Here is a 26,852-nt window from a genome sequence, read left to right as displayed (position 1 = left end):
TTCTTTAAAGAACAAATATTTTTTTACAAAGTTACACCTCCTATTTCCCGCTCGTAATTTTGTAATTTCCAAAAGTTTTTTCTTAGTGGACGCCTACAAATTAAACGGATGTTTAAAATTTTAACTTTCTAGAAGCAGTAGTTTTGGCTGTACGTTGGGGGAGTGTGTCAAGACAAATGATTTTACACGGATAGATCAAGAATGAAGTATCATAAAACTTTGGTTTTAGTCAATTTTACATTTGTATTTTGTTGAAGCGAATTAATTCGCTTGTATGTGTACGTCGTTTGGGGATTACACGGGAATTTAATAAACACATGACGCACGCAATACCTTTTATAGATTTAACTTCTCCATTTCTGTTTTTTCAAATGCAACCTAACGGAATACAAAGGACGATATTGATTTAACTTTTTTTACTAATCGCAGTATATTAATTACAAATATTAAAATAGTACGTGATCAAATATAAAACCGTATGACAATAAATATATGTACAAATTCTTATATAAATACAATTTTACCTACATTTGCGAAACTTAAATATTATCTGACTATTGGGCACGGCAAGTCGGGTCACGCGATCATGACACGTGCTGTAAACTGGCTAAACTTACTTTACTAATCAAATTAAAATATCGGAATATCAAAATTGCATACATGCAAATTCTGATATTATAAAATTATATCTTCGCCAAGGTTGTGCGTTGTTGCCGTTAACCAGGTATTAGCATTCAAGAGTACATCACTTTTAAGCCGTCACTCATGCGAACGCCAGCTGCGTAGCGGATTGCGTAGCATGTAGTTTTCTCGCGTGGCGTCGCATCACAGGGTGAGATCGCGCGGAAACGAAGGTTGCGCCCGTGACCGCGCCCGCGCCCGCCCGCCGTCAACATCGCAAGTAGCGCAGTATCGCGGCGCGCTCTCTACTTCTCGGACCTCGACCCGCCGGATTCGGTACAGCTCGTGACTCGTCCCGATCTGTGATGTGCCTCGTGAGCTGATGATGTGCAGCCGAGTGAGTGTTGTGACGAAGTGCGCGAGCGACAAGCGGCGGCGGACCGCGCGCCCATAGCCCGCCATGTGGATGCTCTTCATGCCGCTGCTGGCGCTTCTCGCGCAAGGCGACGGCGTCTCTTTCACACCAAACAAGGAATTACTTGAATGTGCAAGGTTCGTTACAAAACTTCATAGCGGCAGTCTATTTGAAAACTTTAAAAAAAAATTATCATATGCTGAAACTATTTAAAACATTTTTGCGCGATATTTTATTACAAGCAGAATACGAAATTATTTTAGAGGTTAAAATTTGGCTAACGTCGCGGGACCTCGGATGAGCTATAAAAATAAAATTTCAACACAAGGCGTACGCTTGTTACGGCGACGTTACAGTCACGGAGACGAGCTAGACAATTAGACAATTATCTCTTGAATAAATAATAAAAAAAAAAAACTTTTACAGATATTATATGCTATGTCTTTAAAGTGTATTTAAATTTTTCCAAGCTTTATTGAATTATATCAAACGATAATAAGTACAAAGAACATTAATATTATATAAGATATTGAAAATATATAAGTCCGAACTCAGACCAATTTATATGGACTATTACAACATAGAACTAATTATAATTCCGGATATAGTTGCTTTGACATTGTAGGAATTTATGTCTTGTTTAATTTTGCTTACCAATAACAATCAAATGAAGTTATAAATAAATATATACGCTGCTTATAAATTACAATAAAGTTGTAAAAATATGTATATGCAATACATATCATTATCTAATGAATAAACTTTTATAAATGTATTATAATGATAGTGTGGAACACACAAACTTAGTGAATTTTGTGAGATTGATCTGTGTTCTTGTCGTCCAAGGAGACGGACCGAGTCGCTTGGCAAGCCTCGTTGTTGACATAAACACTTGCGACTAACCGCTGACCGCCAAGCTTGGCCAGGTGCAACGATCTCAATTCTGGCTGATTTAGCAGACGTGTCCCAATTCAAAAGCGTGTGCGTTCAACAACAGAAAGCCTAATAATAGATACACGACTACTTACATATTATAATATCTGTAGTTTCTAGGCTATTATAACAATACCCGCGATTTCGCCATAGAAGAAGCCGCAGGCTTAGCTTGTAACGAACATCAAATCTGAAATGTTAACGTACATAATGCCTATTTTCATTATACACAAAATAGTTCCTTATTAGATAGTGGCGGTAATCTAAAATGAACATAAAATAGTTATTTAGGTTTTGGTAACTTGGAATTTACTTAAACAAAAACTAGTTGTTTTGAAATCACAGATAAGCACTTCCATATTATTTACTTGTATCGATGTATAGATAAAATATTGGCTTAAAATAGTGGACAACAAAGATTACGTACGTAAACTTTAAGTTGTTATAACTTTTTATTTATTTATTATTTTTATAAGCTCAACAGATATAATGAAATAAAGACTAAACCTACCTTAGAATTACCTACCTTACCTTACCTTAGAAATAAATAGCAATTCAGTTGTTTTCATTTGTAATTTTTAGATGTTATGAAGAACAACAGACAAAAATAAAAAATATTGTTTTGGTAACTCGCAAATATTGTTTTGGTAATAGCTATTTTATCTTAAAAAGGAGCATTTATTTTAAAATCATCGACAGTGTTTATCAATTTTATTTATTTGTATAGAAAAAATAACGCAAAAGGTACAGACGCAAAATGCTGTAGAGAGAAAGAAATTATCTTAAATAAAAATAGTATATCTTAAATAAAATACTACCTAAATAATTATATATTCTAATATATTAAACTATATACCTTGTAGTATTTGTTTTGGATTGTCATCATTTGTGTTAAACTTCTTTTCTGATGTATAATATCATTGGTGTAAAACAACAACATTGGTGTAAACTGTTAAACAAAATAATGACAAACGGTCAAGCGTATTATTATTTGTTATGTGTATTTAAAAAAATCAAAAGAATAAATACATCATAGCCGAAAGAAACTTATTTAACAATGGTATAAAAATAAACATTAAAACAAATTTCTATACGAAGGTTATTATATGTACGTATATTGTCAGCTTTTCTATGGTAACACAGTACTCACTTCTTCTACTTATAGAATTATATTATTCTTTATTTGTTAACCAGTAAATCATTTGTTCATTCATTCTGTTTATGTTTATACCACAGTAAATGTAGTTAATATTCGTGTTATATAAATATTCCATCGTTAAGTATAATAAAATTAAAAACAGATTTTTAATTACAAGATAAGTTACGATGTGGTACGGTTATGATTCCCACATGACTGTTTGTTTGTATTGGCGATATTATCTTGACCAAAGAACCAATTTTATGGATACTCAAGTCCACACTTTGTAAGCCGACGGTTCAAATTATTACATTTTGAACTTTTGTCATTATCTATTTATATACGAGTGTAATATATTTTTGTATTATAAACGATGTAAAATCAAATAACAATTCTATGATAGATTTGCGTAAGTGTAAAAATTTAACTTGCTTAAAAAAATCATAGTTATAGACATAGTTACTGCACACCCTCAATCAGGTTACTGACAATTTGGATTTATTTATTTAATCTGTGGACGAATTCAGAAAAAACACTTTGTTAATTTTTTTATTATTATACTACTAATAAATAATAATTATTATGTTATAAAATAATTTACTTTGTAAATTATGTTATTATTATGAGACTACATTATCGAATTAGAAATGTCTATCATTTTAGTTGTAAGAAGCAAGACAAATAAATAAATAATACCTATCCAAAATATAAAAAACACATACGGAAAAGCCAAGAAAAATAATATGCTGACGAGATCCCAATATGAGTGGATTGGCTTGGTCTATATATACTATATTATATCTATTTTTTTTTTCCTCCAAAATATATATAACTTTAGAAACAATATATCTAAATAAACGGGCAAGTGCGAGTCGGACTCGCGCACTAAGGGTTAAGGGTTCCGTAACACCACACAAAATTTAAAGATTTACCAGCTTAAGATTTAGATATTTCATTGGTTTTCCCTTAATTTGTTTGAAAAAATTAATACCCTTCATTTTATTCAATTATTTTCTTAAGCAACAAATTTACGGTTTTCCAATTTTTTTTTATTCCTATTCTTTTTTTTTTCTTCTTGTACTACAAGATATTGCTTCTTGCCAAATTTCATGATTCTAAGTCGCCGGCATATCTTTTGATTGCGTAAACTTAGAGGCTTGAGTTTTTCACAGCTCCAAGGCACCACAGACCTCATTTTTGTATTAATTTATAGCTCTACGCGTTTCTGATAAAAAGGGTATTGATGGACAAACAGACAGCCAGCCTTATAAGAGTTCCTTTTTTTCCTTTAGAGGTACGGAACCCAAAAAACGCCTTGAACGATGTCAAGGTCAAGTACTTTAAACGAACGATGTATTAAATTTTGATGATAAAACAAATCAACGCTTGATTTTGTATTTATTATTTTTAATTTTATTTATTTATATAAAAATACAAACAAATCTATATCTTCGTAAGTCTTCATAACAAGGTAAGCTTCCGATGTCCATAAATACGTCACACTGACGCAAACTTGCCCAAATGTGATGACAAACTAAATAGTCGAATAAACAAAACAACTTCCTAGCGGCGACAGAGATCGCACCTTCAACTTCTAACAGTTTCAACAAACTACGGGAAGCGTATGATTTTTATTTTTTAAACAATTAAAAAGCAAATTAGCTAATTATTTTAATGAACATTAAAAAGTAAATTATTATGATTATTTTTTATTGTTATAACGAGCTAATCTCATAAGCTACAGATTTCAATAGTTCTATTTGCGTTAGATAGCCCGATAATCGAGAGGTTATAGGCTTTATAACTTCATGCTACAACCTTCAGGAACGAAACATTAGTCAATATAACGAGTCATGTATAATTTCAATTGAAGGCGTGTGAGATTTCGGGACACTGCTAGTTACTTTTAACTCTAGCAAAACAATCTGTCAAGGCAAAGGTTGACTCTCCTGCCGACAAGCTTCATTCCTAATAATAAAGTCCTGTCTTATACAACAAACCTTTTATTTTCCTATTAGAGAAGATTGGTATTGATATTTCAATCTCTATTTCATATATTTTCTTCAGCGAACAAGAATTGAATCGTATTTAAAACTTAGAAGGATGCTCTATTCCGTTTTTAAAACTTGTGATAGCAAATTTTGTATCAAGACTTTCCCGTTTTAAAAAGGTTTATAAAGCAACTTTCCAAATTATCCCAAATACATTAACACAGACACAGGGATTCTTATAAATAACAAGTACTACACATATCTATTAAAATTTGGATTTCCATACAAATTAATATCAAATATTGCTTTTATTTCTTGGGAACTTTAAAAAAAATAATAATTACAACGGGAATTTTTGTTGATCTAATTATTGAAACAAAAAATTCGTAATTATACCGTTGTTTGCGAAAAGTATTTTTTTTTTCTTTTAATTATAAACTCAGAATGCGTCTGTTGATATTTTTCAAAATATAAATTTGATAATAAAATTCAAGTTAACATCAATTTATTTATTAACATTTATTAAATCGTTACATCATATAAATTTCCTTCAGTTCAATCTATTCACAGAAGGTCTTTCACTAGTTCAATTGTTACTTTTTTAATACAGAGTGTGGGAATACACAGTGCATCTCGTCTGCGCATACATTAAGGCACTATAGACTATAATACCGTTGGTTAGTCTCCGATCAGATACACAGCCAAATCGTTCAGGGAACCGTCAATTTTACATGGAAAGTATAAGTAATCGTTTTACTACATTAAGATAACGAATATTGTTGTATTATTGAGTTAACTTTAAAAATTAGGTGGGATCAGTCAATTATTTATTATAAATAAAATCAAATAAAAATTAACGAAATTATAAAATATTGGTAGTAGTATTAAGTAGATTAATGAAAATAATAACATTTTTTGCTTAAATATTAGCCATGAGAAACCACAACATTCATCATAATTACTTAATATTTTGTATATTATGTTAAAATTATGTATAATTTTTAAAGACTTAAACACATATGCAATTTAGTACACATATTATATATATCATATTTAACTTATTATATATAATTACTGTTTGCAAGTAGGATACTTATAAACTATAAATAATACAAACACAGAAACGATTCATCAAAATTCCCGACACGATACATTAAAGTTGCGATTTCGCAAATAATAGGAAATATGTGTTGAGAGTAACCGTAAAACTATAACACAACTTTATGACAACAATAACCTTTCAATGGCGCCAAAATTAACCGGTTAGCATCTGCGTCATTATTAATCCAAATATAACTAGCGGGTCGGGTAACTGTGACAACAGAAATAAACCCTCGCGCTGAATACCTATCATTGCACCACAAGTCTGTCGTATTCGTATATGCATAGCTATTACAGCTGCGATGCGTTTACATACACTGATACACATTGGCGAGCATAGATTTAGTAGAGTGAGCAGAACAATTACAAATCGTATGTTATTTTAAAAATAATTGTAATTGTATTTATGTATGCCCATCCGGGCACGAATCGTTCAGCCGATTGAAGTAAGAGTGTTTCTAAAATAGTACTGAAGTAAAGTTTTCTTACATACTGTCAACGAACAATAGGTGGCGCACGAGTAGTTTCAGATAATTGATTACAAAAAAAATATGGAAGTATATAGATTATAGATATCGATTTATGGAAACAATAGTCAAAAGTCAAATACTACCAACAAATGTCTTTACTTAAATTCAAAATACATATTATGTGTAATCTATAATTATTTTTACAACTATATACCTACAACTGCTTAATTATATTTTATGGAATACACACCAACAACATAAAAGTTTTTTTACATTCTTTTTTATTATTTCGTCAGGTTTGTTGTATAAAATATATCATATCACTTAAATTAAATAACAGATAAAATTAACAATACGGAACTTTTAAAATTTAAAAGTTTGAATTAAAACATAAACAAACAATCTATAACCGTACTTGAACTTCAAAAATTTCCTACATTTATATACCAAAATAATATAAACAATGATTCACAATAAAGTAATATATTAATTTTAAAACCATAATTCTATTATTAGAACCTTCAAACTCATAACTCACATTGCCATAATTGTACAAAATGGTCAAAATAAAATCGTTAATTCTCTAGTTTTTTTTTTTAATTGCATGGTTAAATAGTAAATACAATAAACTTTTTATTTAGGTTTTCAATTCGAACTGTAATATTTTTCATATAAATAAAATTGCTTAAAAGCATTATTTTCATTACACAACGCTGTACGAATCTCTTAACCCTTAGTTCATGTTTATTACGTGTTTCATGACAAACGTCCGTGAGAACACAAAGTATCTGCTTAAACTCAGATTACTTGATATGAATTAGAGAAGATGATTTCCTCTGATGTGTCAAGAAATCTGGACTTGCTCTGCAGACGACTTGGCCTGACGCCAAGATACGACACATACCTGCCATGACAGGCTATCAAACGCTGTAACCCAGTGAATTATTGCTTTATTATATATTATTTATAAAAATGGATGTGAGTATATCACTTTGAGATTTATAGACTTCGATAGCGTTTCGTTTAAGTCGAGATGGCCCAGTGGTTCGAACGCGTGAATCTTAATCTATGATCGTGGGTTCAAACCCGGGCAAGCACCACTGAATTTTCATGTGCTTAATTTGTGTTTATAATTCATCTCGTGCTTGACGGTGAAGAAAAACATCGTGAGGAAACCTGCATGTGTCTAATTTCATTGAAATCCTGCCACATGTATATTCTACCAACCCGCATTGGAGCAGCGTGGTGGAATAAGTTCCAAACCTTCTCCTCAAAAGGGAGAGGAGGCCTTAGCCCAGCAGTGGGACATTAACAGGCTGTTACTGATAGCGTTTAACCGATCACTGTGAAAGTTGGCTCATTTTTTTTTCTCGCTGGAAAAACACATTTATGTGTTTCTGTGTTTTTTCTAAAAAACCAGCGGTACCCACTCCGTCTTGTCGGGGGACGTCACGGGATCGCTTGCGCATACTACCCTGCCGTCCCAACGGTTGGCCCGCCCCGTCCCCTGGATGGTGATACACGCCCCTCGAGGGGGGTAAGTTAGCACATATCTTAACCAGATACAAGACACAAAGTGTACGTATATATATATATATAAGTGTACAGCCAACTTTATAAACAGTTCATTAAAATTTGGTTTGTTTTACGTTGGAGTGAATAAAAATTCAGCTCAAAACAAAATAGATAAATATTCAATATCTACCAAAGATATAAGCTAATTATTATCACCAGTTACCAATTCATCCACCCACCTGCATTGTAGCGTGATAGAATCATTTAGTATATTTATATAAATAGCTTAAAAGTAACAAATACGCATAATATAGTCTGCGCAACAAATCATCATTATGTTTCGTTACAATTTATCCTGTGGCCTTACCACTAATAATACATAATCGTCTACATGGACCACAGAGTAAACACTATTATTCTAGCCAACTTTCTAGAAAACAATCATATAAGTACTTGAAGTTACATGTTATACAATATAATAGTAGATAATGTATGTAATGAAAACTAAAAAGATAATAGGATTTCACTAAAATTGCACTTCTACTATGCAGTGATGCATTTCGAGGCACGAGAAAGTGAATACTGCCAAGTTCCAAATTCCTAGATGCTACTGAGAATTTCTGTCAGTAAAACCCTCATCAATCATTTTATTGAACAAACCTGGGTATCGGACCCAGAAACCTCAAGATCTGTGGCCTAATAATTGACCATTAGGCCAGCGAGGTAGTATTTTTGGTACGAATAAGTATAATTATACAAAATATATAACATAAAACACGGCCGACGGGCCGGTTGGCGTGGTTGGTAGATACTTGCCTTTCACGCCGAAGGTTGTGGGTTCGATTCCCACCCAGGAGAGACATTTGTGTACATGAACATGTCTGTTTGTCCTGAGTCTGGGTATAATTATCTATATAAGTATGTATTTACAAAAGAAAAGTAGTATATGCAGTATATCAGTTGTCTGGTTTCCATAGTACAAGCAAGCTTTGCTTAATTTGGGATCAGACGGCCGTGTGGGAATAATGTCCCAGAATTAAAAAAAAGAAACTAAATAATTAACTTATTTAGTATGATAATATGTAGTAAATCATATACGATATAAGTGACATATACGAAATCTTTATAGAAAAAAAAACTTTACATACAAAATCGTTGCATCCAAAGTCAGGCTTAACAAAACGAACAGCTAACAATTAGTAAGCTCTAAACGCTTTACATCTAAACCTTATTTCGAGTGATTATTTAAACAATACTGTGTCTCCTTCTTTCGAATGTCAAATCAATAGCGACAGAAAGAGACAATTTTGTTTTTAACTAAGCACCTGCTAAGCAATGTTTATAAGTAAGGCCGTTACCAAGCTGAAATAAGTGTTGATTTAAGAGACGTAGCTATAAAATTACGTAACATAACTAAGTCTCCAAAACAGTTATAATAACACAATGACGTGTATAAAAGTTTATGAGCTAAATAAGCTATTGTAAAATATGCATATTTTTTAATTTAAATTAAACATTACAATTGCACCTCGATGACCTAGAACGATAATAGAAAGAGTTTTTAAAACGTTATGTGTTTTCAAGTTGTGGATAATATTATGCATAACTAATGCTTGTATTTCGACGATCATCATTGTATAAAAAATTAGGAAAATCTATATTATTCGGTATGTTTAGAACATATTTTTTTTACTCTTATTTTCAAAATGTTTTCATTAATAATTCTAAAGCTTATTACAAACAAAAATAAATAAAAACCATAAACAAAATCCATTGACTAATAGAAGAGAAAAAGGCAGTGTATTGTTTTGTCTTTGCCTATTTATAAATAGCTTATACAAAGATGATCGGAATTAATTGAAGCCAGCATTACCTACTGACTTATATCCTTTCTGTTTTAAATCAAGAATTATGAATGTTGAGAATAGATTAGGTATAGTGATATTATTTTTATTGCATCACCTATATTACCATAATTCAAACAAATCAGCATATTTAAATGAAGTGTCCGAGACACTTAATAAGTAATATTAATAGGTCACAACGCAATGTCAACAGAAATGTAAAATCCTACAACACCTATAGAATAGTTGTGATATCGATATATTCGCCGAAAAGAAAACTATTTGTGCACTTTATTACGATTGATAAAAAATATAATTTATTTATAATATAACAAGATCAAGTTATAGTAATACTTCAAAAAATAATATTCTAGTTACTTAATATTATTTATTAATCTTACTTATTTTGTTATTTTTGTTGATAATATCATTGCAAAGCGCTGTCGCCTGTAATTGAGGCACCTTTCAAGCTCGTTCAAAAATGTTTTGCTATCCGAATTTATTTTTACAGAATAAATTAACCCTTCTTTATTATAACTCAAAATACGTATATGGACTAATAACAGTACGGTTATTATGTAAGATAACGGTACAGTAACAGCCTGTTAATGTCCCACTGCTGGGCTAAGGCCTCCTCTCCCTTTTTGAGGAGAAGGTTTTTGGAGCTTATTCCACCACGCTGCTCCAATGCGGGTTGGTGGAACACACATGTGGCAGAATTTCAGTGAAATTAGAAACATGCAGTTTTACTCAGGAAGTTTTCCTTTACCGTCAAGCACGAGATGAATTATAAAACACAAATTAACCATATGAAAATTCAGTGGTGCTTGCCGGGGTTCGAATCCACGATCATCGGTTAAGATTCACGCGTTCTAAGCACTGGGCCATCTAGGATTTTATTATGTAAGATGAAATTTGAAAATTCAACTTTATGCTATAAATAAAGTATTTATGGTCTACATCATTATTCATTGATACTTTTATCTAGAGACAATCTCAAATCAACTTCACATAGAAAGTTGAAAATTTAAATAATTACATCTGTAATTAATGTAATTTTCATATATCGAAGTCAATTAAAAAGCATTTATATACGTTTTCCTGTCGTGAGTAAGACATGCTATTTTCTCGCATGCCAATTAATAGAGTTCGCTTCTAAACCCTTACAAGCCACTTACAATGTATTCTTCACGGTTGGGAAGGTAATGAAATTGATCTGAAGTTAATTTCAAATCGTTATTCAATTCTATAAGTTTCACTTCTAGAACAGTTTGTATGTAATAATTAATGCTAGTATCGCATGTATTCGAAATACAACTACTATTTTTGGACACAATTAGAACTGTTTTTTATGCACATGCACAGCTTTGAATTATAGAATTCATTCCTCCAATTTTCGATGTTCCCATATTAGTACATACCAAGCATTGATATATGTATATATATATAAAAAATAAGGGTTTTTTAATACATCAATGATACCAAGATTACATTTTGTATTCTAAACGAAAATATGTCTGATTTTTTATACGTTTTGGTGGTTGACACATGTCTATGACATGTGTCAACCACCAAAACGTATAAAAAAACTAAAAAAAATGGTTATTTGAAATAATTGGTATATACATATAAAAAGTAGGTGTGTATATATACCTACTTACATATATATATTATTTTATTATATATATTTATTTTATATAAACCAAGATGGATTTTTGTCGTCGCTTATAGGGGGGTTTTTGCCTTAGTCACCACGCTTGGCAGGCGGGTTGGTGACCGCAGTGGCTGGAAATCTTTCACTAATAGCGCTGCTGCCCGCTATCAGGATTTGTATTTTCGGATTCCAGCATTTGTGTGGTTATACCGCCACGATTTCGGTCGCCAGAGCCTCGTTCGTTGATTAGCAGGATGTACCACGAGCAGATGAGGTTGACGGTAGAGAGCCTAGGTTGTTATCGGCTCCCCTTATACCCCAAATACCGGAAGAGATGCTAAACAGCCTGAGCGATTCTTCAAGACATGTAGGTCTCGGGATGAACATTGAAAAGACCAAAATTATGGCAAACCGTCATGTATCCCCGAGACCAGTGATCGTAAATGGCTCTCCACTTGAAGTTGTGCAGGAATATATCTACCTGGGCCAAACTATACAACTTGGCCGGCACAACTTTGAGAAGGAGGCTAAAAGAAGAACACGTTTGGGCTGGGCGGCATTCGGGCGGTTACGTCATATTTTTGAATCGTCGATCCCACAGTCGCTTAAGACCAGGGTCTTCAATAAGTGCGTCCTACCTGTAATGACTTACGGTGCCGAAACGTGGACACTTACCGTAGGACTGGTCCACAAATTTAGGGTCGCTCAGCGAGCAATGGAACGTGCGATGCTTGGGGTTTCTCTGGCAGATAGAATCCGAAATGAGGACATTCGCCAGAGAACTAAAGTCACCGACATCGCGCTTAGAATTAGCTCGCTGAAGTGGAAGTGGGCTGGTCATGTCTCCAGGCGCATTGATGGCCGATGGAGCCGACACGTGTTGGAGTGGAGACCACGCTTAGCAAACGTAGTGTAGGACGCCCTGTGACAAGATGGGCCGACGATTTAAAAAAGGTGGCAGGTTCGGGATGGATGCGGACTGCCCAAGATCGGGATGGTTGGCGTTCTATGGGGGAGGCTTTCGTCCAGCAGTGGACGACAAAAGGCTGAAAGAAAAAAAAAACCGAGATGGCCCAGTAGTTAAAACGCGTGAATCTTAACCGATGATCGTGGGCTTAAAATCAGGCAAGCACCACTGAATTTTCATGTGCTTAATTTATGTTTATAACCGATCTCGTACTGGACGGTGAAAAAAAAACATCGTGACCACAACCTTCGTGTGTCTAATTTCACCGAAATTCTGTCACAAGTGTTTTCCACAAACACCCATTGGAGCAGCGTAGTGGAATAGGCCACCCACCCTTCTCCTTAATAAATGAGAGGATGCCTTAGCCCAGCACTGGGACATTCACAGGCTGTTGCATACTTTAATATATCAATAAGCAAGTGTAATGTTTCAATGTTGATTAAAGTATTTTGTTTTTTATATTTTTTTAATTTAACTTAACTATATATTTAAAATTTATAATTACTTATTAGTTACCTAACTTGTAATGATGGGATTATTATTTTACGATCATTAGGTACTTTCAGTTTTCTATTCTATTCTACATTCAGTTTGATGACAGTCTGTCTAGTACTTCATTATTCAATAACATGTACTTAGGTTTTAGTAAAAAATAAAGAGAATATGCAAAGTTACGAAATGATTGTATAATATGGAATGAAACTGATATATTTAGTAGTCAAACATAAATGAAGCGAACTCGTCATTAAGTAAATATAAAATGCTAAGCATAATATCCAATTAATGTTATCTTATTATACAAGTCTTCCGTGTACTTTTAGAGGTTTCAGTATCTGGTTAAGATATGAACGAGCCGACATGCGCTGGTGCAATTCGGACCGAATAGATATGATCTACAAATAAACATCTAAGCCGTCAGCTTATCGCATCTTAGGCGTTAAACGCGGACATCCCTGTATGAACATAAGCTGATAGTCTTCGACGTATAGGTACTTGAACAAAAACTCCATTAAACACGTATTCAAAAAAAAATTTTTCATGAAGTATACAAGCTTAGAATATATTAAAAATATTTTATTATTTTTTATTAACATGTTGATTCAATGTGACGTCATATGTATAGTGGCGTTTTAAATTTTACTAGAATAATTAGGTACAATAGTTTACGCCAAATACAATAAAAATATGATAAGAACAATTGTATCTTCTCTTAAATAAATTAAAAATTCCCTATTTCTTATATTAGTCAATAAAATTCGATACTACATATCATGTACATATATATCCATGAAAAAAATCTCAAATGGTAAAAAATTAAAAATTGTTTTTTAATATATAATAAGTGTTATACGATCCCTAATACAGCGCAACCTTAATATAACGAGCCTCAATATAACGATTCCCTCGATTTAACAAATACTTCGAAATCCCCTAGAACTGCCCGTAAGAGTCAATACAAAATATACCTGTCCATTACGAACACATTTGTCAAAAACCTCTTTATAACGAATTTTCATTCATTTCAGAATATAAATAGTAAGAGTTACCTTTATTTAATGAATTTTGTATATAACCTTTGCATAACGTATCAAATCAATCATTCACGCTCAATTCCTAAATAATTCATGTCTCGGCAGGTTTAAGATACGTTAAATTTTTCGTAAGGCAATCATTGTTGTTTGATGTCATGTAATGTAAACACTTTTGTTTGTTTCTGTTGTTAGTTTGACAGTTACAATAGATTAGCAATAATAAATCATTAAGTATGTAAACGTACAAGTTTTTTTACCTTGTTATTACATATCGTTGAATAACCTAATCTCTATTTAAAAAACCTAATTGTAACAAATTATTTGGTGTAACGAAGATTTACTAATTCCCTTATTTATTTTTTATATCAAGGTTGCACTGTATATATGTTATTGGACATCGACATGATTTTTTGTGAAGAGGTATATGATTTATATGTCGTGGAGTAATTATTTATTGCAGATAATGCACAAGAGCTGCAATTAAAACTATTAGAAAATATAACTTAACTATTATTACTAAGCTTGACTGATTTTGAAAGTATTGTAATATGGATAGTCATTTGAAACCGAGATGGCCCAGTGGTAAGAACGCGTGATTTTTAACCGATGATCGTGGATTCAAACCGGGCAAGCACCACTGAATTTTCATGTGCTTAATTTGTGATTATAATTTATCTCGTGCTATACGGTGAAGGAAAACATCGTAAGAAAACCTGCATGTGTCTAATTTCACCACCACCAACCCGCATTGGAGCAGCGTGGTGGAATAAGCTCCATGCCTTATCATCAAAAAGGGAGAGGAGGCCTTAGCTCAGCAGTGGGACATTTACAGGCTGTTATTGTTACATTATACAGTCATTTAATACTGAATTCGTCGAAGTAACAATACTACTTAAATGTACGAGTGGTTCAGCTTTTACATTATATATTTATGTACATAAAATTGTTTAAAAATATTTATAATTTTATTATATATTCAAACAACGCTTGTAACTATAGATATATAGGCGATTATCATAGAAAATTATTTACCATTACTATATTTTAATTATACGTGTACATGTACGGGACGTGTATGTAAGCATTTTTGCAAGTGTATTTTTTTTATTTCTTCAAATCAACAGCTTAATCATTTGAAAAGCAATTCTATTGCCATAATAATAAACCTTAGTTTCATTGTACGTGTAAAATAAACGATTAATAACTGAACTGAAACCATGAAAGTAATATTCTAGCAAACAAGAAACAGAGGGAGTGTGAGTAAAATAACAAAAGATTATTTAGCCATTAATGGAATTAGCGGGTTCGACGCAAACAAACTCATTGTCTGTGTTAAATCCAGTACTTAATGTTATTTCACTACGATTTTGAGGAAAATACGAAAATATGTATGTATGTTTATTATTATTTACTAGATACTGGTCTCGACTTCGCACGGGTTGAGGAAAACATCTTACTATACTACAAAACGTTTATGTCGTTATATATAAGTATATTGATTTACGCGACGCACACCAATAAAGCTCCCAGTCGGTATGATCTTATTCTCATATGCGATTGCGATTTCATTTTAAAATGTTTTAGTAAATGATTAGTAATCATTTAGTTAAACTTTAAGTGTTTTAAACACTTCAATTTGATGTCCAATATTGATTTTGATTTATCTTTTATAAAGAGAACGTAACCGCTACGTTTCTTTTGATTCCATAATTATTATTATTAAGTATTTGTCACTTTTACTATATATATATTTTTTAACTCTTTCAAACACAATGTAAATCATTTCAACGAAAATTGGTATTGCCAGTATCTAGGTATTTAATTTCTGTAAACTTTTTTTCAGCCAGATCCTGTATATAGACCAACATGCATATCAACTTCCAACAAACTACAGTAGAAACATTCCACCTGGTGAGTAAAAACAATTATTACTTTTACAATTATGCATGAATTAGCAATAAACTGATATTATCCAGTAGATCTTAAACAAAATCGTATGCAATATTAGTCTATAATTTATGTTTAATAATTTATCTCGTCGGCATCGTGCTCGCTGACGAAGGAATACATCGAGAGAAAAATTCCACTAACCAAACCGCATTAATACATTCGATATTATATTTAATTTAAAAAGCAACGAAGATTTTAGAAAAGGAAGACAGATAAAAACTGAATATTGGACGTAATATCTCATTAATTGCTATTATTTGTTCAATTTTATTATTATTAAATTAAATTTATTTTGTTTTAATACTACTATTAATAACATTAAAAGTGAACCTTTGCCAAATGTATATCTAAATCTACATACTTCTTTGGCGGATAAATCAAATTTGTTTGATTTATCCGCCAAAGACTAACAAAGTTACAGTTGTCAACAAAGAATAAAGTTGATAAACCGAAAAATGAGACGAATAGAATGCTGTAAAATACGATTCCTTTGCCTGAATATACAAAAAGGTCAAAGGTAGTGCCGCACTGTTACGATTTTTGCTTTAAGAACCTAAGTTCGTTATTTTTAATAGGTTGTATTTATAGAAGAGTTTTTTGCAACGCATCGATGATTCGACCAAACCAGACAGCTATCCACTTAAGACCGGACATTAGTCAGCAAAACAGTCACACGTCACTCTGACGTTTGGCCAATCATTATACAAGCATTAATTTATATACTGACCATGAATTTTGCACGATGGCTCTCACGTAGATTGTAATTTAAGATTATAATTTATATAATGGTAAATAAAAAAACAATAATTTATTATTAATTTAATACATTCAACTAGCCATTTTATTAATTAATATTTAATACAATACATGTGAAATAATCTTCGTGATCTTAGCATGTGACGTGGCATTATGGTTTATCGTCTGTGTACTTTGAAAACAATATTAAAAAATTAGTCAGCTTTTATATTTCATTAAGTAGGTTGGCTTGGCTTGGTTTAATTTTAATATATTCAGCTAGCTCGGTAGTAAAGACGGGAGCGTATCGGTGATATCTCCGATAGGCGCCATAAAGCCACGGTTAAAAGGCATTCATCCACTGGATGCGTAGCGCAACACAACTCAATGAATATTAATTTTATCTAATTTTATTACATTTAAACGTATTCTTATATCAGAGACATATTCTTATGTTCAAATTCAGAATAAATCAGGTTATTTGGATATGCTGAAGACTTACATTTATTAAGATATTTTAAATAGGTATACCGTTAACGTTTTTAACATTTATTATAATGCAAGACCATAGCAGGTAAGTAATAAGACAATATTCGATAATCGAACATTTATTATTTTGCTTTTATTTGACAAAATCTACATTTGTAGTGTTGCAAGCTGATTGTGATGAGTGTAGCAGTAATCGTTTGAACAATATTAGTAGCCACCAAAGCAATTGTTATTATTAATCTTTAGTCTTTGTTTGTTCAACTATATACTAATTAGGTACATATCCATATCCATATATACCTTACTCATCTTGCAAAAAATATCGATATGAGACCATAGACAATTTTTAATACTTTTGACATATCCGTAACACTATGCGTGTTCAATTAAGTAAACTTTCATGAATATACGATTATCAATTTACATGTAAACTATACTTTTATAATATACACACACATACATGTGTGCCTGAGAAAGCGTAAATTAATAATTAAATAAACAATCATTAACTCATTAATATTTATAGCTTAGCCATATAAATCCATTGGACGTTACCCCAACGACTACGACCTATGCAACAGTTTATAGAAATTCAATGAAACCGAAATATCAAGGTCTGATTTTAATTTCACTTTTTCAGGTAAAAACACGACAGTTTATATTGGAGTAAACGTCAACAGGGTCTCTGGAGTCGACGAGAATAGAGAGGTATTTTTAGACGATTGTATACTTAAATACAATCTATCATTAAGTTGAAGGTCGTTTGAACGTAAAAATATTACTATAATTCCCAATAGAGCGGAGCAATAAAATAGCATACATACAAAATAATGTTATTGCATCATATATATAGAATAGGAAGGCGGACGAGCATATGAGCCACCTGATGGTAAGTGGTCACCAACGTCCATAGAAATTGGCATTGTAAGAAATGTTAACCATCGCTTACATCACCAATGCACCACCAACCTTGGGAACTAAGATGTTATGTGCCTTGTGCCTGTAATTACACTGGCTCACTCACCCTTCAAACCGGAACACAACAATACCAAGTACTGCTGTTTTGCGGTAGAATATCTGATGAGTGGGTGGTACCTAACCAGACGAGCTTGCACAAAGCTCTACCACCAGTGTGATATATGTGTGTAATATGTAATATGTGTGTAATATGTGAAATAATGTAATATAACATGTTATGCTGTATTATTATTAATAGGCTTAGTCTCAATTTTTTTTATTTAAAAAAGTTTGAATCTGCCTGCTAAGCAGTTGTCAATTTTAAAATTAATAATACTTATTTAAAAACTGAGAACACAATTAAATAATTAAAATAATATTACTTATTAACAATTTTGTTTCTTAATTGTCCAAGGAGATCACACTAGACGTTTTCCTACAAGTATCATGGGAAGAGATGCGTTTAAAAGTCCCACCAGGCCGGTCGTACATCGACTTGCCCTGGGAATTCCGTCAGCTCATCTGGACCCCAGACCTATATATATGGCAACTGCAGACCATGAGAATATTGTCGGTGCTACAAGAAATGGCATCTTTACGATTGTATGCCAATCGCACCGTCTCAGTCAGTATCGGGTTCGTTGTATTATTTATCTATAAAAGTTTATTATTATTCTATAAAAGTTAATAAGATATTTTTATTTTTCCCTTTATCACAACATTAAAATGTTTTACACGAATACCTTTTATTAACAATAATTGAAAGTTTGATTAGAGGCTTGCTGTGAGTAAATTTAAAGATTTGACAATTTGACGAGCCGGTTGGCGTGGTTGGTGGATGCTTGCATTTCACGCCGAAGGTTGTGGGTTCGATTCCCACCCAGGACAGATATTTGTGTGCATGAACATATCTGTTTGCCCTGAGTCTGGGTGTAATTATCTATATAAGTATGTATTTACAAAAGAAAAATAGTATATGTAGTATATCAGTTTTCTGGTTTCCATAGCACAAGTTCTGTACAAGCTTAATTTGGGATCAGATGGCCCTGTATGAAAAATGTCCTAGGATATTATTATTATTATAAACACTAGTTTATCATACATCATAAAAAACGCGGTATATACCACAGACCAATTTAATTCCGGACTTTATAAAAAACCCTCCCTGGGAGAATACCCGTATTCGAAAATCTAAGATGTTTTTTAGACAACTAAACGGATAGCAAGCCTTTAGATGAGCAGTAATGCTAAAATCGTGTAAAAAATATAAATAAATGATTATTAAAAAAAAAAAAACAATTTTATAAACAAGCTTACACAATGCTATGCTGATAACCGTTGAGGAATTCTTTCGTTTAAAGCCAGTCCTGGGTGTAGAATCAGGTCATGCTCAGCATAAAAATGCATTGTCATCGCAACTGAACCAACGTGTAAAACTACAAATCTACAGGATAAGATCATAATTCAAATTTAAAGTCTTAATTCAGCTTACAAGATTTGACGTAAGCAAACTAACCAACAAAGATTGCAAGTTGAATAAAAGCTTATAAAAAATATAGACTAAACATATTATTGTTATAAAATAAGCTATAACGTTAATTGAAATTACATAATATATACGAACTATGTCATCAAAGTATTGCGATAAATGGAATTGTTATGTTTAAAGCAATAGATAAATAGAATTGTTTTGCTTAAATAAATTCTATTTATATAGAATTACGATGATATGTTTAATTTTCAGTGCCACGATCACCATCAAATGTGAAATGGACTTCGTTCTCTACCCGTTAGATGTACAAAACTGCGCTATAGACTTCAGTAGCTGTGAGTAATGATATTTGTGATTATAATTCATCTCATGCTTGACGGTGAAGGAAAACATCGTGAGGAAATCTGCATGTGTCTAATTTCATTGAAATTATGCCACATGTGTATTCTACCAACCCGCATTGGAGCAGCGTGGTGGAATAACCTTCTCCTCAAAAAGGAGAAGAGGCCTTAGCCCAGCAGTGGGACATTAACATGCTGTTACTGTACTGTTACTATAATGATAGTTATATAAAAAATATGAATTTTTAAAATTAAGCTTCTTTGGGTGCCATAATAGTAAATTATCAAAGTCGAATTTGAATTCAACGTACGTAAAATGAAACGTTCCAGCGTTTTTCACTTCTATCACGGTTTTGTAATTATTTTTTTAAGCTTCAATTACCTAATTGAAAAGAATAATTGAATCAAGTTATTACTAGATGTTAATCTCTCGGTACGCTTGGCGTAAATTAAATGATGACATATTTTTTTATAACAATTTAATTGGACTTCGTTCAATCAAACCGAACATGATTGAGCAACAAGCAACCAATCTAGTATATTAATTGCTGTTATCATTTATGTCCCTTTTTTGAAAGGCTTAAAATGTAAATTTTTCTTTGCTTTGCTAATTTATCGCAGTTTTCGTATCAAACAACACGATACAAACAACAACAAAAATCCTATCAAAATCTGTTCAGTATCACTTACATAAATCAAATACTTACTCAATTTTTTAGAAATAATTTAACAATCTAAGGTAATGCAAGTTTTTAACGATAAAAAACTCTTGAATAATGATTTTTAGCACGAAAAATCTGGCCTTTAAAAAAAGGGTCATTATTTAAACCTATACCATTAAACATGAATGATATCTTTAATTTAGGAAAAGATGTCGGTATCATTGCCATGCCGGAGTAGAGTAAAAATAGCCGTTAAATAATTGTATTAACGTCATTACGGCGTACGAGCGTCATGGTATTATTATAGACAAGTACATCAATGGATCTAGTTCAAATGTAAAATTTACATAACCTAAGGGCGTTTGGATCGTTATACTATAAGGCTAAACCGAGAACAAAAAATGTTCTCGGTACCGTCCTACACCTATATTAAAGAGCCTTGTAGTCGCTCGTTAGTCTAGTTGTGAGTTTGTACGGCTTTGATTATGATATCTCAAGCTCTCGAAGCCCAGAAAACTGTGTTTAAAAATAATGTTTTATTAAAAAATATATGACTGTATGACAATCAAATTCCAAATCTGTGAAAGCACGTGGGTTGGATTACCGTCCAATCGAACTGTGAGAGAGGAAATAATGTGTACCAGTTTGCGCACAAGCTTGCACAATGTAATAATGATCCCTTGCGCAGGCTTTAAGATTAGCCACCTTGTATGAAATTTATCAGGGTCGCTTACGTATAAAAATGACATAAGCTTATTTCATGCATTTGTCCCTTTTTTATCTTATAAATAATATAACCGCAAGGGATAAGGGTTTTAGGTTATGTTTATTTTATCACAAACTGTTAAAGGTAATAGAAATATGTCCTATTATCATAGACAAGTACACCAGAGAAGACGTGCGGTTCGAGTGGCGTGAAGTGGCACCTTGGTTTGGCTTGGCCGGGGAGCAGCGACGCGAGTTTCGCCTGCCCAAATACGTGGTCACATTTGTTACAGACAAAAGTAAACATATTCGAAATTTTGGTGAAGGTAAATTGTATATTTATCGCTTTGCGCTTCAGTTTTCGCCCACCTGTAACAATTTGTAATTGACCTTTACTAACGCTATGCGGTATGCTTGCATGACGCTCCTTGAGCTTGCTACGAATGTTATAAAAAAATTTGAATTTAAAGTACTTCGATTATGTGTGGTCTTTTTAATATAAGAACTTGGCATTCGTAACTTGCTCAATCCTGTTTTTTTTGTAAATATGACGTGAAAAGCATGTTTATTCATCCCAATAAAAAGTGTGTAAATAAATAAAAATAGTTAAAATGCCTAAACCACTACTCAGACATTGATTTTAAATTGATAAATAAAAAATATCTCATCCATTACCTTAAAGCTTTAATTAATCTTAAAAAGTTTATTTGAACATTTGTTTGCACAGATTCTATTGGATTAGAAGAAAATATAATTTAAAGATCTTATATCTTGATAAATACATCTCAAATTATTCTAAATTTTCATAATAATGCCTACTATTTAAATATGAAATATTAAAACTTTCTATAGCGTATTTTTTATAATATATCTTATGTAACATATAAATTTCACCTTCAGTGTAATATTTATACCGCTTCAATATATGTATCAATTATTGATGGGTTTACCGTCTAACAGTCTAACCATCCTTAAACTTCTTTACCCAAATAAAGTTTATATTAAAAATTCCAAACGAAAATAAAGTTTATATTTCCACAGGTGAGCATTCTGCAGCACGTTTGCAAATCAAGCTGTCTCGTGAACTGCGGGGTTACCTTCTAGAGAGCTATTTACCTTCCTCCCTCTTTGTGATCATATCTTGGGGCAGCTTTTGTGTCATACCGGAGATTGTACCGGGTCGGATGGTGTTGCTTGTGACAACCTTGCTCTCATTGGTCACCATGTTTGATACTGTGAGGTTGGTTTAATCTTTAATATGATATTTGTTTAAGTAATAAAGGATCAATTGAGATTTTTAATTTCACTAAAACTTCTTAACTACTCGATAAATTCGAGTTTCGAGTCATTTTTTATTTTATTTTTTTTAATCTAATCAAAAAGCGGCTATAACGATTTTGATTAAACTCGTACCATATCTCGGCTAAATTGAACATATATATGTATACAGTAAATTGATAATTTTAAATTCAGGCATAAATGCCTCAAAAACAACTAAAGACTCAATTAATTCAGAAATTGTAAAAATATTTCAATTTAAGTATTATTGGTGTCATTTTCAGCACGAATTCTCCTGATGCCCTGGAACTAAAGTGCATTGAGGTTTGGCTGATCTCATGCACGATATTCGTGTTCCTTGCGTTATTAGAATACTTCGTGGTGCTCTTTGGCATCCGCTATGACAAGAGTTGGAGCAGACGGCGGCAAGACCTTCGCCGGGCCGCTTCCGCCGCGCAACTCGCGCCGCCTATACATATCAACCATTCACAGGTACGTCATTAAAAACAATTATTTACCTAGAACAAGTGCAAACATATCTAATTAATGCATGGGTTTTGTATGTAAGGACTTATTTGATTTGCATTAAAAACTTCTTCCTCGATTATCGTTATCGAAAATCTTAATAAATATATATGTAAATCTACATCATAAAAAAACATTTCATTTTCGCTTCAAATATTAAAAACAATTTGATATAAAATAATCATTAATTACGTAATAAACCTTGTGTTTATTACGTAATTAATGCAATCATTAAATGTAATATTTACATTATCTATAATATATTTAACAGAGGTTAAGTACACCAGTTAGCGGTACACCACAAGGTGGTGTTTTCTCTCCGCAACTTAGTGTAGAAGATGAAGGACTAAAGCAACAATTCTCTCATCAGACTATTCAGAGGGTAAATATTTTTATAAACAATAAATACATTAATCCTTAAGCACTTTCATCTCGACATTTATATGTGATAAGCAAATTATTATGCTTGTAGTTTTCGAAATTACGTACATTAAGAATATACAATTGATTGTTTTAGCAAAACAATACGGCATTTAACACGCACACGTAATTCTAATGTATACACGTAATAAAAGTGTTTAAATACTACGCAGTAAATATAACTGCATTGAATTGCACTAAAAACAGTTGCGCGTTGCGCGTATGATGTAGATACGACTGGTTTTTTTTTTAAATTAGGCAAACAATTTTTAGTTGTCATCTAAGGAGAGAAGGCTTCGAAGAGACAATAAAGTCGGATGTGAGACGAGAACAGTCAGTAAGGTAAAATTAAATGCACTGTGTGGGTCACGCTAAGCGAGGTACAATAAAGGCATTATAGAAGAAAATGTTGTATTTAGGTCCATCCATGTAGATTGAATTGATTTGAGTGCATAGATATGATGATAGACAAGAAGCTAGAACTTAAAAAATCTGTTTAAACTTTACACAATATTTTAACTCTATTAGCGCTAAATTTGACTAAGTATATTTAAAGCTTTTTTGTCTTGAAATACCTGTTTATAGCTCAGTATAAATAACTAGATAAAACAAGTACCTACACCAATGCTTTCATCGCATTGCACACACAGGTATGTCGTGGACGCTAGTAGATTTAAAATTGTAAATGGAAGTTATAGTATGGTTAATAAAAAAATGCCGCACACATAAAAAGTTAAGAACCCGTTATTATTTAAATGTGTTATCTTTAGGACTCGCCAATTTTGGACACGATGCCAGGTGATTCGTCTGGAAGCTTCTTAGTAAGGTTTGCTGCGATGGCCGATCGAGGCGTCATGTTCTGTGGTGCCCAACATGGGGCACTAGACAAGTTCGCCCTTATGGTGTTCCCTATTTGTTTTATACTCTTCACGATCATCTACTGGACCACATACCTCAGTGAAGCACACCGAGCGATGCCCGACTAATGTGATTTTCTGAACAGTGCCTACTCAGTGTAAGACAATTGTAAATATTAGATAAGATGCTAGATATTTTATTAACGTTTGACCCATTGTTGATGACAATTTAATAGTTAAGTTTATAGAAATTTTATTAAAAAAGTTAAATTGTTTTGTAGTATATATAAGTTCATTTAAAACGTTGCAATATGTTCATTGTCTTGATATATTTCAATAATATACAATAAAATCATAATATATTATGGCCTTGAGAAATGCAATAATTTAAAAATCAATATTTAAAATATATTTTTGTTATTTTCTTGTAATTTTAAATAAGGCTTTGTATATTAAAATTAAACTGTACCAATATTTCCTAAGATACTAACTATCTGAAATGTTATTATACCCAAAAAGTTTTCAGTATTTGTGCCCCTTATGCTGAATCAAATGAACCTCATATGAGTGCCTAATGTTAATACTTTTAAGAACACTTTGACTCTCCGTCCTATTGTACTGTTCTGAATTTGAAATGTGATTAGTTTAAAGCTCTTTGGGCGTGGACCCAAGTCTACGGTGCGGCACCGGCCACCGTGTAACGCCACGCACGTCGGCGCTGCCGGGTGGCGGTGCGGCGTCGTGTCGCAGCACGCTGGGCGGTGCCGTACCATAGACATGAGTCCACGCCCTTATTATTTACGTGTAGACTGTAATGTCACAGAGTTCAAAAGAGTTAGTAACAATGTTGGCATAGTTACTAATTCTTTTAGATTTTACTTTAATAAAATATGTGCAGAATGAGTTATTATCGTTATATATTCATGTTCACGACTTTATTCAGTTAGACATAAAGAGGCAATTCTCACACGGCGACATATTTTATTATTTTTGAGTCATGGATATAAGTCTATTCATCCAATGGTTTCCGCGTGTTTGTATAAAATAGTTTGTAAATGTATTTTTGTTAGATATTTGTATTGACAACGATTTATATTTAAAAAAATCCTATATGTATGATTTTAATTAAATTACAGATGTAAATCTACAACAATTAAGATTTTGCCTTTAAATATCACACGACATTGGGACCATTTGAGCTCAGTAGATTACTAGAACATCACGCCTTATTACTGTGCCTTTCGCTTTGTAACTTTACATAAATATTAAATTATAGGCTAAATCCAATTTAAGAAAAATCCTTTTAACACTGTATTTTCTAAATATATCGCTTATACATCATCAGCTTAAAATTATAAAGCACGTCGAGTTTTACAAAATTTTACACAAATGTATGCATCTGTATTGTTATAAATAGAAAGTGAATATAACAATTTCATATTTTTCAAAACTATTTATTATGCACATATAAATATTTTAAAAATAAGTAACCTATAGGCTAGAAAATTTAAAACAAACATAAATAAGAAATGTTGAAATTTGTCAATCATTAAATGCTCTCGTTTATATAAAAAATATAAGGGTAAAGAGTATGAAATTAAATTAAACAGCGCGTATGACGCATTTTTTTAAAACGATATTTTTATGCTAGTCAATAGTCTTTAAATAAAATAAAAATAAGCTTATCTTAAATTTATTTATTGCTTTATATGCTTGCTTTTGCCCCCGTGGCATGTTAAAGCACAAATATTTTTTATGCACAAAATTTAAGTCATGATTTCACTGCAGACATAGGAATAAAAAAAACTAATCTGTACCTACCTGTCAGATCACAACGATATTAATTTGATCTATGGATACGTTATTATTATAAATCACAATAAAAGTGAAGACAAAATAATAATTAATATACAAAAAATAAACATTTCATTTGCGACTATTAAATTTTTTTTATGTATCCCTTTTTAATATGCAAACCTTATTCAAAAAATATGATGAAATAATCGTTTGTTTTATTGTAATTAAAGTATCTATGTCAGGTAAAGCTATTTTGAGATTTGTTATTATATTTAGTTACAGTTTCTAAAAACATTTGATGCTTGAATGCATATTATCATTTAATTTAACTTAAATTGCATTTCTTTATGAAAGATGTATAACAAAAAAAATGTATATATGAATGTTTAAAAATCATGAACGATGATGTTGATAGCAACTCATTATTTACCAATAAATATTTCCTTTTAAATATTCACTTATT

General features: G+C 32.0%; 1 protein-coding gene across 3 annotated transcripts; it reads left to right on the top strand.

The window, feature by feature from the left end:
* Positions 1-906: 906 nt before the first annotated feature.
* LOC126770300 (glycine receptor subunit alpha-4-like) lies at positions 907-26,850 on the top strand. 3 transcript variants are annotated; one of them, XM_050489654.1, is made up of 11 exons: positions 907-1,173; positions 16,029-16,092; positions 17,996-18,063; positions 18,728-18,948; positions 20,057-20,139; positions 21,686-21,838; positions 22,554-22,752; positions 23,075-23,282; positions 23,587-23,697; positions 24,009-24,077; positions 24,506-26,850. In XM_050489654.1, exons 1-11 carry the CDS (start codon positions 1,165-1,167, stop codon positions 24,719-24,721), a joined length of 1,401 nt encoding a protein of 466 aa, XP_050345611.1. In that variant the 5' UTR covers positions 907-1,164; the 3' UTR covers positions 24,722-26,850. The 3 variants fall into 3 exon arrangements, with proteins under 3 accessions (XP_050345611.1, XP_050345608.1, XP_050345610.1); XM_050489651.1 differs by having other exon boundaries at positions 926-1,173; positions 16,025-16,092; XM_050489653.1 differs by lacking the exon at positions 24,009-24,077 and having other exon boundaries at positions 926-1,173; positions 16,025-16,092.
* The last annotated feature ends 2 nt before the right edge of the window (positions 26,851-26,852 follow it).

Source organism: Nymphalis io, chromosome 8, assembly GCF_905147045.1.
Source record: "Nymphalis io chromosome 8, ilAglIoxx1.1, whole genome shotgun sequence".
Lineage (NCBI taxonomy): Eukaryota > Metazoa > Arthropoda > Insecta > Lepidoptera > Nymphalidae > Nymphalis > Nymphalis io.
The sequence above is the reverse complement of the archived record's forward strand: the minus strand, read 5'-3'. Positions and strand labels throughout refer to the sequence as shown.

What these genes read in the sequence shown, in the direction of transcription:
- LOC126770300 (XM_050489651.1), top strand. Translation starts at nt 1,082, where the DNA reads ATGTGGATGCTCTTCATGCCGCTGCTGGCGCTTCTCGCGCAAGGCGAC. An exon ending in GAATTACTTGAATGTGCAAG is followed by an intron (nt 1,174 to 16,024) that starts GTTCGTTACAAA and finishes ACTTTTTTTCAG; the next exon opens with CCAGATCCTGTATATAGACC. An exon ending in TACATATCAACCATTCACAG is followed by an intron (nt 23,283 to 23,586) that starts GTACGTCATTAA and finishes TATATTTAACAG; the next exon opens with AGGTTAAGTACACCAGTTAG.